The sequence below is a fragment of the Indicator indicator genome, chromosome 37 (genome assembly GCF_027791375.1).
Source record: "Indicator indicator isolate 239-I01 chromosome 37, UM_Iind_1.1, whole genome shotgun sequence".
Lineage (NCBI taxonomy): Eukaryota > Metazoa > Chordata > Aves > Piciformes > Indicatoridae > Indicator > Indicator indicator.
This window is the reverse complement of record NC_072046.1, coordinates 530,893-544,402: the sequence shown is the minus strand read 5'-3', so window position 1 is coordinate 544,402 and position 13,510 is coordinate 530,893. Positions and strand designations below refer to the sequence as shown.

At 55.8% G+C, this 13,510-nt stretch overlaps 1 protein-coding gene across 1 annotated transcript in view; it reads left to right on the top strand.

The window, feature by feature from the left end:
• The window catches only part of KCNH6 (potassium voltage-gated channel subfamily H member 6), a 44,235-nt gene that overhangs the window by 25,890 nt on the left and 4,835 nt on the right, over positions 1 to 13,510 (top strand). The window contains exons 5-11 of the mRNA XM_054396545.1: positions 106 to 418; positions 1,913 to 2,124; positions 6,573 to 7,001; positions 7,754 to 8,153; positions 8,448 to 8,647; positions 11,726 to 11,978; positions 12,410 to 12,603. Of these exons, the coding sequence (XP_054252520.1) occupies positions 106 to 418; positions 1,913 to 2,124; positions 6,573 to 7,001; positions 7,754 to 8,153; positions 8,448 to 8,647; positions 11,726 to 11,978; positions 12,410 to 12,603 (2,001 nt within the window). The remainder of the gene's footprint in view (positions 1 to 105; positions 419 to 1,912; positions 2,125 to 6,572; positions 7,002 to 7,753; positions 8,154 to 8,447; positions 8,648 to 11,725; positions 11,979 to 12,409; positions 12,604 to 13,510) is intronic.

Genomic DNA, 13,510 nt, shown 5'->3' with positions numbered 1-13,510 from the left:
TCCCAGCCCTCTGCCCTTCCTCTTACCTCCCCCAGCTCCCTCTCCTTCCCCCCAAGCACGCGAGGACTCCTTCTAATGAAACACTTTCTCCCGGCTGTCTTAAAGCCTGGTGGTGACTCCCTGATTTTGAGGGACTTGAAGACATCGTCCAAGGAGAACTGTGTGCAGTCAGAGACCGAATCCCTCCTGGAAAAGGAGCGGAGGCCAAGCCTGGAGGCCGACCCCACCCTACAACACTCGTCCCCGAAACAAGAGCCTCCCATGCTGGGCCCACCAGGGTCGTACTCTGCGTGGGGTTTCTTTCGGTCTCGCCCCGGGGGCAGCTTCCACAGCCTCCGCAGGGTCTCCTCCTTGGACAACTTTGAGGCTGCGAGGTCTGAGTTCCAGAGAAAATTCAGGGAAAGGAGGGCAAACTCAGGTAGGGGAAACACCCCGGAGCTGTCGGTCCTACTGCGGGAGCCACGGTCCTGGGCACTGGCCCTGGCACGGCTTGGGGGGGAGGTCTCTTACCCTGCACGGCTTTTCCCTCTGCAAAGTGAGAGCAGCTGGAGTCTTCTCCCCAAAACCTGCTGGTCTCCATGTGACTCCTTGCGTCCTGCTCTTTGGGTAGAGCCATTGGTGGTGTTGTGCTTGAGGCTTGAGATCGTGTGAGGTTGCCTTTGGCTGCCCCACACGAGTGGCATCCTGATGCCATCCCACCTCCCTAGGTGGGAGGGAAGGAAGGGGTCTGCAGGCATGTGAAATGTGAGCTGTGTCCACGTGTTGGAGGTGGACAAGAAACCAGCCAGGCCGCTCTGTAGGGCTGGAGGAAACATATCCTCACCATGGTGTTCATGTCCAGACCTCTTGTTCTCATGAGAGAGATGATGACAAATAAGACAGAGACCAGGCAAGAAAAGCCTCAGCAAGTGGGGATGGAGAAAGAGCAGTCTGTGGTGTCTGGCTGGAGAAAATGGTCCTCAAATAGTCACAAGGTACAGATCCTCAGGAAGGGGGGAGGGAATGGGGTTGAGTGATCAAGAGAAGGGTGGCACAGGATGGCTGGTGGTAACTGCACACTCTTCAGACACCAGCTGCCCATGACACCTCTTGGGTCAATGTCAGAGTGCAAGGGATAGGATCTGTAAATATAACCCTGAAGGAGATAGAGGGCTTGGGACACACTGGTTACAGTGCTTGGGGATGTTCCTGAGCCCCTCAGGGTGGGTACATGTTCCATCCACAACTACACATTGCCACAAGCAAGACCATGAACAGGCCACCTCTGGAGCGTCTTCCCTGCTCCTGCACTGGGGTGACCCAGAGGGACAGGTCCCCAAGGAAAAGTGGGATCCAGTCCCATTACAGCTTCTCTTAAAGAGAAAACTCTGATCTCCGTACATAGAGCCTGGGGTGGAGGATACATCCAAGTGGGGACTTCATCCAGCACCTGGCTCAGTTTGGTGGCCAAAAACCAAGGCAGCAACTCAGAAGCTGTGTTGGTTAGGGTGAAGCGTGCAAGGGCGGAGACCTACCTCCTCCTTCATCTGCTTTCCTGCCAGTTTTGGCATTCCTCCCTGGTGGGTCTCATTGGGGCTGGTCCTCAACCTGCCACAGTCTTCAGAGGTAGCAAAGGATATTTGGTGCCTCTATTTTGGGAGCTGGTCTGAGCCTTCTGAAGGAGGTTTAATGACAAAAGATGGATGATGTGACTGAAAAGCAAGCCCTCCCTCAGGAATCTCAGGTTGGGCATCCCATGTCAGATGCCACCCTGAAGAAGCCAAGCCTTTATGGCCAGGCAGACACTGGTACCTTCTGGTGGCACCTCGTAGCAGTCCCCAGCTCCTGGATATGCTGCACTGAGATCAGGGCTCTGTGGATTGGCTCTGGCTCGTACCAACCTCCTCACTGCTCCCTCTCCATCCTCTTTCAGAGGCTTCCCACGTCAAACCCAACCCCCCGAATTCCACCTCGGACTCAGACCTCATGAAATACAGGACCATCAGCCAGATCCCCCAGTTCACACTCAACTTTGTGGAGTTCAACCTGGAGAAGCATCGCTCGGGCTCCACCACGGAGATCGAGATCATTGCCCCGCACAAGGTGATGGAGCGCACGCAGAACGTCACCGAGAAGGTCACACAGGTAGGTGGGCACTGAGATGCCACTGAGGCAGTGGTGGGGTGGTGGTGCTACTGCTGGAGCAGCCATTCCTGGAGGATTTGGAGGACAGGAGCAGAGAGAACCGTGGTACTTTGGAGTTTCCATCCTAGCAAATGCCACTGTCTCTGTGTTTGCGTCTCTGTGTTTGCTTTTTATCTCTTCCTCTGAATGACTCAAATGCTCTTTTTTTGCCCCCCCTTTCCCCCCCCCCCCTCCCCCTCCTCCCCCCACTAAATCACTGTTTCTGGTAATCTGTGGTCAAGGGAACACCAACATGAATTGCTCATGGTGTGGTGGTGGCCTTGAAGGGGACACCTGTATGTGCACGTTTGTGTGTGCATGTGGCTTTGTTCATGAAGGAAACTCTGGCCACTGGTTCCTACCCCCCCAGACTGGGGATGGAGCCCCTGGGGCACCACTGGCCCCTAAGCACTTGGCCAGTGACCCCAAACCAGGAGCACAGGTGGGGACCTCATGCCAGGAGCATGGGTGAGGACCTCATGCCAGGAGCATGGGTAGCCATGCCACAGCATCCCCTGGGAGACAGCAGGTGGCACTGCACTGTAACCAACACGTATGGCACTGCCCTGTCACTGAAGGGGACACATAGCAGTGAGCTGTCACTGTGGGGACATCCAGAGCATGTATTGGGAGACACAGGGACATCAGTGTGTGGGAAAGGTGCTGCTGTATCCCAGACTCTTGGGCCAGGAACTCATACCAGTGGGGAAGCTGAGGCACAGGAGAGCCATGACACTCAAAACACATCTAGGGACACTGCTACCAGCAGCAGCCAAGGGCCAGCTCAGAGAAGTTGCAGCCATCTGACCCAGAAGAGCCTCTGGGGTGGACATTTTGCTCCACCAGAGATGCTCTGTGAGATTCTGCTCCTGTTTTGGTGCCAGCAAACCTTTCACCTCACAGCCCACAACACAGGACAGTTTTTGTTGTCCCTCTGGCTTGTTCCCTTCATCCCAAAATCTGCCTAGACCCTGGGCTTTGTAGATGATAGCAGTGACCAGAGATCAACCCTCAACAGCCCAGTGGGACAATGAGCAGCCTCCGTGCCCATCCCCATCAGAGGGGACACTTGCATGCTGGGAACCACTGATACTGGCTACTCAAAGCGGTAGGCATTAGCTGGCTGTGGGGTGACAGGATCAGAGCTGAAGGGTGGTGGCTGCAGCACCCCATAGTGCAGCAACCCACGAAGGTCGATCTTCTCTTCTTCAGTCTCCAGACAGGATGGGATGGGATGGGATGGGATGGGATGGGATGGGATGGGATGGGATGGGATGGGATGGGATGGGATGGGATGGGATGGGATGAACCTCTCTCCCTGCCACAGCTCCCCACAGCCTTGGGGGACTTCAGTGTTCTGCCTGTCTTCATGCTGATGTCCCCCACAACCCCCCCCCCCAAGCCACAGCTTCCAACTCCTGGCCACTAAATAATTCAGGGGTGAGGCAGAGACAGCGGCGAGACACTGCTGACGGCGTCTCCACAGCTAAAAATAGAGGCTGGGGGCGGGGGGGAGTGGCAGACATGGGCTGCTCAGGGTGGTCCAGCCCCACGGCAAGCAGGCAGGGAGGACAGGTCACCAGTGTAATGAATGCATCGGGCTGCAGCTCTGGGGCACAGCTGGAGGCATATGGGGACATCATGGGGTAGATGCCACCAGGCTGGGGTCCTGCCTTGCAGGTGGCACCTCTCCCACACCTCTTGAACTGCCCCACAGGCAGTGGGTGATCGTGGGGCTGAGCAGGAGGGTGCTGGGTGTGGGATGGGGTGGCTGAGTTGAGTCAGGGAGGGACACTGGGTCAATGCCTGCCTGCAGCCAGCACCACGGGCCTGATCCTGCGCAGCCCCTTGTGCTTGAGGGTCTCCTGGTGACTCTGGCACCTCCTCAGCTCAGTGTCCCACTCCCTGTCCCCATCCCCAGCACAGGGCAAGGGAGGAGGAAGACACATGGCCACTGAACCCCGCAGGCCACAAGCAACAGCCTGGGTTAGCCAGGGCCATGGGAGCCTCCCCCTCTGTCACCCACAGCCTGCACGCACCCTGCTCCCTCCTCCATCCCTCCTCCTCCCTCCCACAGCTGCTTTGCTCCCTTGCTCACCACCCAGCACCCAGCACCCCACTGCCAGCACCCAGCACCCCCCCACCATGAGCCTGAGGCTGCAGCTGAAGCCGGTAAGTGCAGGGGGAAGGGGAAAAGGAAAGGGGCATCCCCTGGCATTACCATGGGGGGCAGCCTGGCACTGTCACCCAGAGACACCCAGGGCCACTCAAGGGTGCCAGTTACAGTCTTCCCCATCCTTGAGGGGGGCAGAGAGAGACAAAGCTGCAGCTGCTCCATGGCTCCATGGTGTGTTGGATGCGCTTTTGGGGGTTGGTTCTTTTCCCTTTTCTGCCTCAAATCTTTAGGTTGTGTTTCTTCAGTGATTCCTGGAAAACAAGGGGGCTTGACCTGCTCTTCCTTCTGCCACAGGAGCCAGGTGCTAGGAGCAGGAACAAGGGGCAGGGCAGGTATCAGAGTTTGGGGAGCAGCATTTGGGAGTCCAGATTCAGGACTGGTCCCATAGAGTTGCCTCTGGCCAGGCAGGATAGGGGGGATTCAGATGCTGAGGGTGGGAATGTTGCTGCCTTTCCCGGACAGCAGGTGTAGAAGACCAACCTGGGTCTGCTGGGAGCGTCTTAGCTTTGGCACCAAGCGTTTCACCAGCATCACCTCGTCCCCTTCCCCACCATCCTCACGGGAGCAGGTCCCCGAGCCCAGCCAGTGCCTCACTCCCCTCCACAACGATTGCGTTTGGGTCACTTTTTCCAATCCCTCCCCTCTCCGTGCGCCAGCGACGTCGCTGGTTGCCGCTGCCCCATTGGTGCTCTCGTCCCTACGGGGGCCCTGCCATCGATTGGCTTTGATTAATCCACGCCGGGCTCCCGAATGCCCTTCGCAGCCACATGTCTCCCACCCGCCTGGCCGAATGCCTGCGTGCCTGCGTGGGTGATGCCGCGGCCCCGGTGCTGCGCCGCTCGCTGCCCGGGCGTGCGGGGTTGGGGGCCCCCATGGTGGACACCCGGACTTCGAGGCACAGCTGCCGCCTGGGGCGCCGGGCAAGCTGCAGGCAGGTAGGAGCAGGGAACCCTCCCGAGGAGTGGGACCCACCAGCGGCCCAGGGCTGTGAGACATGGGATGGCTGCTCCTGGTGGGATGGGGTTGAGGGGTTGGATCTGATCTGAGTTACAGCACAAGGAGCTCTTGGGAAGCCCTTGAACCCTTGAACAAGGAGGGTGGCAGTGCAGGAAGGATTAGGCCCTTCTTCCAGAGGTGTGGTGGTGCCCGTCACTGTGGCCCCGGGGCACACAGAACGTCCTGTCTCTTCTTCACAGCCCAGCAAAAAGGACCCTTTTAGGTGGGGGCTCAGTGCCAGGAGAGAGCACTGAGGTGCCCCTTGCCCTCCTCCACAGATGGCACTGGTGGACAGCACTGCAGGGACGTGCAGGGGACAACAGAGCAGCACGGGCAGGCAGGGAAGATCCAGCTGTCCCCAGCTCTGAACAAGTCCCTTCATGCCACCATTTCTCAGCACCCAAAATGGGACAGCCCCAGCCCCCCTGGTCCCCAGTGCCTTTAACTTCATCCCTAGGGTGGCTTCTGGGCCCATCAGGAGATGGTGTTGGTCCTGGAGGGAGGAGCTGGAACATGTGAGGGACTCACTGGTGCCGTGGGAGCATGTCCTCATGAGGGCAGACAGACCTGGGGACACATGACAATATGAGAGGGTGCCTGTGCACATAAGATAGTGTTTGCACATTGATGGCCACAGGTCACCCCTCCCTGAGGATGCTCAGATGGGAAATGGGCATTGCCCAAGGCCAGGCTTTGCTGTCTTTGGCTCAAGCTGCCCCCTCTGCTTGGAGGACAACTGTGCTAGAGAGACATCAAGGGGAAGGCTAAGAAAGGCACCATGAAGGTGTGTGGGATGCCCAATGTGCCATCTCCTTTGGGGCCAGGCCATGTCACACCCATGGAAGTACATCTCCAATATGGCTGTTCCCATAGCCCTGAGCCAGGGACACCCAGCAGCTCCCAGGCTGGTGGCACAGAGCTGAGGGCAGGAGGCACAAGGTACTTTGCTCTCTGCTGGCTCAGTGGGGTCTGAAAGGCATACAGAAGGTAATCAGCTGCCCCAAGGTGCTCTGGCCATCAGAGCCAAACAAGGGGCCAGGCAGACCTTGGTGCCAGCCATAGTGGGCAACTTACTTTGTGGCCTCCTGGACAGACACATATGAAGGTGAAAAGGGTGTAGCGAACCCATTGCACAGTTCTCACTGCCCTACCAGCATGTGGGAGCCCCATCCTGTCTGCTGGCATTATCCAACCTCTCTCCTGATCTGCCATTCTTCTCACACCCATCCCCTGGCAGGTGCTGTCCCTGGGTGCTGATGTCCTCCCCGAGTACAAGCTGCAGGCGCCTCGCATCCACCGATGGACCATCCTGCACTACAGCCCCTTCAAGGCCGTGTGGGACTGGCTCATCCTTCTGCTGGTCATCTACACAGCTGTCTTCACCCCCTACTCAGCTGCCTTCCTGCTCAACGAGGAGCAGGTGGAGGAGAAGCACTGGGACTGCAGATACTCCTGCGACCCACTCAACATCATTGACCTTATCGTGGACATCATGTTCATCGTGGACATTGTCATCAACTTCCGTACCACCTACGTCAACATCAACGACGAGGTGGTGAGCCACCCTGGCAAGATTGCCATCCACTACTTCAAGGGATGGTTCCTCATCGACATGGTTGCAGCCATCCCCTTTGACCTGCTTATCTTCCGCTCCGGCTCTGATGAGGTAAAGCCAGCACCCAAAAGTCCATCAGGATAGGAGGGGACTCGTGGATGGATAGGGAGAGGTGTATGAGAGAGAAAGAGAGGGAGGAAGGATGGCTTGACATAAGTGGTGGATGGCTGGATCTGCAAGGAGAGGGGTGGTCAGTCAGAGGGATGGACAGGGATGTCCTTAGAGGTTTTCTTTAAGTAGCTGACACCTGGGATTTTACTTAGTAGTGTCAGAGAGTGACACAGACTCTGCTGGAAGTGCTAAGATAGTGTCTAAGTGGACCTGCTCCCCTTGCTGAGGTTGACCCAGCAGGCTAGAAGCTAGGTTTAGGGACTGGCCCCACATGCCAAGAAGGCCAAATCTGGGGTCACATTGCCAGCCAGACTCAATGAGATGACCCCTGTGGTTACTGGGCTACCTGGAGGCCCTGAGAGCCTGTGGGGTGGGGTGAAAAGCAGCTGTTTTGGCAGCTATAGTTGGCAAGGTGAGGACCCATCAGGAAACGTGGGGTTTGCCTTGGGGTCTTTCACTTGCTTACCTGTAATCCCAGAGCCTCTTGCCTTTATGGTCAGCAGAGGGAAACTGCCTTTTATGTAGCATGATTCATCTAACCTGCTTCAGATGTCACCTTCAGGGCAAGGTGATTCATGCTCTAGAAATGCAGTTTCATCCTTCAAAGGGAGCGTGGCTGGGCTGCAGGCACGTCTCTGACCAGATTTATATCCCTGCTTATCTCTGAGGCTTCTCACCTCTCTCTCCTGCAGACCACCACCCTCATCGGCCTCCTGAAGACCGCCCGGCTGCTGCGCCTGGTCCGCGTGGCCCGCAAGCTGGACCGCTACTCGGAGTACGGAGCAGCTGTGCTCTTCCTGCTCATGTGCACCTTTGCCCTCATTGCCCACTGGCTGGCCTGCATCTGGTATGCCATCGGCAACGTGGAGCGGCCCTACATGGAGCACAAGATCGGCTGGCTGGACAACCTGGGAGACCAGATCGGCAAGCGCTACAACGACAGCGACCTCTCCTCTGGCCCGTCCATCAAGGATAAATATGTCACTGCCCTCTACTTCACCTTCAGCAGCCTCACCAGTGTGGGCTTTGGCAATGTCTCACCCAACACCAACTCCGAGAAGATCTTCTCCATCTGTGTCATGCTCATTGGCTGTGAGTGCCTGTGTGTGTTCCTCTTGTCCCCCTCCTTGCTGTGGAGGCTGAAGGGGTTGCTCTGTGGAGAAACAGCGAGAGGCACGCCAGGCTGTGGCATGTGGGGTTTTAGGAGACCATCTCCCTCTGCCTGTGCCTCTTCTGAACAGACAAATAGATGAACAGATGGATAGCAAAATGGATTTCAGAAACCCACTGGTTTCAGGTCCATGGGAATATGGGCTGTAGAAACCTGCTGGCTGCAGGTCTGAGGTAGGTGGACCTGTCCTGCTGACTCCTGCCCTCTCGTTGCAGCTCTGATGTACGCCAGCATCTTTGGCAACGTCTCCGCCATCATCCAGCGCCTGTACTCGGGCACTGCTCGCTACCACACGCAGATGCTGCGGGTCAAGGAGTTCATCCGCTTCCACCAGATCCCCAACCCCCTGCGCCAGCGCCTGGAGGAGTATTTCCAGCATGCCTGGTCCTACACCAACGGCATCGACATGAATGCGGTGAGTATGGAGCAGGGAGCCCCCACGGCCTCATGGTGCTTTGTCCTGAACAACCAGAACCTGGCATTGGGTTCACCCAAACATTTTCATCCTTTTGAGCAGTGTGGAGAGGAGGCAGGAGAATCACAGAATGCATTGGGCTGGAAAGGACCCTTGAAGGTCATCTTGTCCAACCCCCCTGCAGTCAGCAGGGACATCTCCAACTAGATCAGGTTGCTCAGGGCCCTATCAAGTTTGAATTTGAATGTCTCCAGGGATGGGGCCTCAACCATATCTTTGGGCAACCTGTTCCAGTATTTCACCATTCTCATAGTAAAGAACCTCCTCCTGATGTCCAACCTAAATCTCCCCTGCTCCAGTTTCAAACCATTGCCCCTTGTTCTATCACCCAAGTCCTCCTAAACAGTCCCTCCCCAGCCTTCCTGTAGGTCCCCTTCAGATATTGAACGTCAGAAGACTTGGGAGGCTGGACACAATCTATCTGCCTCTCCACCTCCTGCATCTCCCTTTCTCCTTTTCCCTCTCTGCCTGTCCATCCCTCCACATCTACCCAGAGGTTTTTCAGGGCCATTTCTTGTCCAGAGAGCAGGTTTAGTGCCAGCATCACTGGTGAGGAGCTCAGAACCCTCGCTGGCGCCAAGCACTTTCAGGCCGGTGTCTGTGGTGTCCCAGAGCCGCAGAGCCGGTATCGATCCAGCTCCTCTGCACAGCACCGGTTGCTAAGCAAAGTGCATCCTGCTCTCAGCAGCAGGGAAAGGAGGGCATTTAAATAAACCTCGATCCATTTTAATTAGAGCCCAGAGAGGAGGCTGTTTGCTAGCAAAGGGGGATCAATGGCGGAGCCGTGCTGGACAGGCGCCATGTCTCCGAGCTCGGCAGGGAGACTTGTGCTGATGGTGCCAGGGCACTGAGGAGGGGGCTCTGATGGGGAGTTCTGGGCTGGGGATGGGGTGGCAGAACTTGGCTAATGGCCACAGAGTTCAGTCCTGGCTTGGGTGGCTGCAGGAAGAATGAGAAAGAGAGGAAGTCAGGAAGATGGGGCCAGACTCTTCTCAGGGACAGGACAAGAGGTGATGGACATAAACTTGAACATAGCAAGTTCCATCTAAACATGAGGAGGAACTTATTTTGAGGGTGGCAGAGCACTGGAGCAGGCTGCCCAGAGAGGTGGTGGAGTCTCCATCTCTGGAGTCACTCAAAGCCCACCTGGGTGTGTTCCTGCATGACCTGCTTTAGGTGATCGTGCTCTGGCAGTGGGGTTGGACTGGATGATCTTCAGAGGTTCCTTCCAACCCCTACCATTCTGTGACTCTGTGAATGAGGAAGGACAAGGCACAGAGAGAGATGGGACCTGTTAGTCTGCTCACTCCCAGCTCATGATCCCTTTTTTCCTAAGATGTGATCCTTCTCCATCCCTGGGCGCTACCAGGACATGAATTTGCATGAATCCAATCTCTGTCTTCAACTGCTGCTGCTGCTGCCTCTTTAAACAACTGGGCAGCGTTTGGGACTTTGCTGCTGGCAGAGCTCTCCCTTGGAGGAGACACCCTTGGGCTGGACATTGGTGGCAGTGACAAGAAGCAAAGCCATGGTACACAACCAAGCACAGGTTCTCCTGGATTAGTGCAAACCCAGGTCACAAATCCCCTGCCATGAGCTGAGCTCACAGCTTGGATGTGCCACCGCTCACAGCAGTTCCTGCTGGCTGCTGCTGAGACACAACCCGATCCAGTCAATCATCCCGCAGCCTGATCAATGCATCCACCCCTGAGTTCCCAGTAGGGAAACTAAGGCACTGCTGCCAGCCTGGGAGATCAGGAATGAGTTTTACTCACCAGCCCCAGCCTGGTTGTCCCAGATTTGGCCACCAGCAAGATGTGAGAAGAGAGCAAAGGGACCCCAAGGCCATAAAAACCTTGAACCAAGGTAGATCTTACCCTGGCACCACAAGCCATCAGTAGCAGCTACCTTCTCCATGTTGCAAGTTCTACCTTGATTTCACCTTCAGATTTAGCCATTAGAATCACAGAACCATAGAACTGTTGAGGTTGGAAGACTCCTTGAGATCATCAAGCCCAACCACTCACCCAGAGCTCAAAACTGCACCACTGCTGCTAAGCCACTGCCATTAAACCACGTCCCTCAGCACCACATCCAGGTGGCTTTTCAATACCTCCAGGTCAAATTCATGTCTGTGCTCAGAGCAGCCTTGCTCTTCCTGCTCATGTCCAACATGAGGTGTTTGCCATAGGTATATTTAGCTGCTGCCACACACAGCTGGCCCCTGCTGCTTCTTGCCATTCAGGCAGGTGCTGTTTAATTAGGGCAGCACCTCGTTACCAGCTCATGCTCTCTTTCAGCCAAGATTAGTGGGTGGAAAGATGAAAAGGAGGATGTGCTACGAGTGAGTATAAATAGATTGAGCTGCTTGTTATTATTTATTGCTTGGAAGTGCTCTCATCACTGGCTGTATGCATTACAAGCCAGGGATGGGCAGGAGTCCCCCAAGGGAAGATGATGGATGCCTCATCCCTGGAAGGGTTTACAGGATCACAGGATGTTAGGGGTTGGAAGGAACCTCCAAAGATCATCAAATCCAACCCTCCTGCCAGAGCAGGACCATAGAATCTAGTACAGGTAACACAGGAACATCCAGATGGGTCTGAAAAGTCTCCAGAGAAGGAAACTCCACAACCTTTCTGGGGAGCCTGCTTCAGTGCTCTGTGACCCTCACAGTGAAGAAGTTCCTCCTCATGCTGAGGTGGAACCTCCTGTGCTGGAGTTTATATCCATTACCCTTGTGTTTAAAACCAGACTGGATGAGGCTTTGAGCAATCTGGTCTAGTGGAAGGTGTCCCTCCCTGCCCATGGCAGAGGGGTTGGAACTGGATGAGTTTTAAGGTCCCTTCCAGCTGAAGCCATTCTCTGAAGAACAGAAGATGGAACAGAAGATGTCCCCAGCTCTGGGTGTCTGGGTTCAAGGACTCCTCTTTTGGTGCCACCATGTCACTCTGTGTGTCACACGGCCTCCCAGGGCTACCCTGGCATCCTGGTGGCATCTCTCTCTGCTCTTTTCAGGTGCTGAAGGGTTTCCCTGACTGCCTGCAGGCAGACATCTGCCTCCACCTCAACCGCACGCTGCTGCAGAACTGCAAGGCCTTCCGAGGAGCCAGCAAAGGCTGCCTGCGTGCCCTGGCCATGAAGTTCAAGACCACCCACGCACCACCCGGAGACACCCTGGTGCACTATGGAGATGTCCTCACCACACTCTACTTCATCTCCCGGGGCTCCATCGAGATCCTCCGGGAAGACATTGTGGTGGCCATCTTAGGTGGGAAAGGGGTGATGGAGCAAAGGGCGATGGGGGATGAGGGAAGGGTGATGAGCAGTGGGCAAAGGGTTGTCAGGTGAGGGGAGAAGGCCTCCTCTGCATCCTGGAGAAGGGAAAGCTGTTCCTCAGCACCTGGCTGGTCACCACGCCAGTGGACAGGGAATGGAGGATTCCAGGTACAGGGAATGGAGGATCCCAGGTAGGTGTCAGGAGTGAGAGAGCAGAGCTTGGCTCAGCAGTACCCAGCCATCACTGATGACCCACTGCCCTGGCTGGGTCCCTCCAGTGCTGTAATCCCGAGTCCACAATCAGGGTCAGGGTTGCTGGGCATCCACTTGTCCCTGAGCCCCAAAATTGAGGTCTGCTGGGCCAGTACCCCTGGAACTGGGGTGGGTGCCCACTCCCTGCTAATGAGCTGTCTGTTGGCACAGGGAAGAATGACATCTTTGGGGAGCCCATCAGCCTCTACGCCCGCCCAGGGAAGTCCAACGCTGACGTGAGGGCCCTGACCTATTGTGACTTGCACAAGATCCAGCGGGAGGACCTGCTGGAGGTCTTGGACATGTACCCAGCCTTCTCTGACAACTTCTGGAGCAACTTAGAGATCACCTTCAACCTGCGAGATGTGAGTGCCAGGGCTGTCCTAGGGAGGGATGTGATCAGTGCCTTGAATTTGGCAAGTGGGAGAGCTGAAGCAAGGATGTCAACAGGTGCTCCTCACTCCGTTTGGTGGTGGATTGGCCAGCAGCCATGTGTCTCAAGGCACACTCTCCATGGGGCACAAGCATGCTGCATGTTCCTCAGCTCCATGAGCTATGTTGGTAGTACTCTGCTCTGTAGCAGCTGTAAATCACCTCCAGGACTCCTCCAGCCTGGGCAAGTGGCCTTGCAATCCATTGAAGGCTTGGAGCATTTTTGTCATTGCTGTTTGACTCTTAAACTTTATGACTGGACTTTGTCCTTTCCTGATTTTTCTTTCAGAAACCCTTGCCTAGTAAGACAGAAAAGAAAGTCACATTTCTTCTATGTCCTGTGCCACCACATGATGTCCTGCCCCACCTCAGGGTCCTCCTTCCCTCCTCATGGCCCTGACACCCTCAACTCAATCTCAGAGCACTGAGGCAAGCCTCTAGGATAACCTTGAGCTATGCCACCTGTCCAGGAGTCACTGGATGGGACCAGGCCAGTGAGGGAGAGCCAGAGGTAGCTGGAGACCAGCCCTAGAAGGATGCTGAATGGGCTGTATCCCACATGGCCATGGCACCCATGAATAAGATGTGGCCCTTATGGATGGGTCATAGCACCCATGGATGGGCATTACTATGCATGGTTGGTCATGGCATCCATGGGTGGGTATTGGTACCCATGGATGGGACATGGCATCCATGGATGAGAGGAAAGGGACTGAAATTGTGACAGGGAGGTTTAAATTGGATATTAGGAAAAAAAATATTTCCTGAAAGAGTGGTCAGGAATTGGAACAGGCTGCCCAAGGAGGTGGTGGAGTCCCCATCCCTGGATGTGTACAAGAA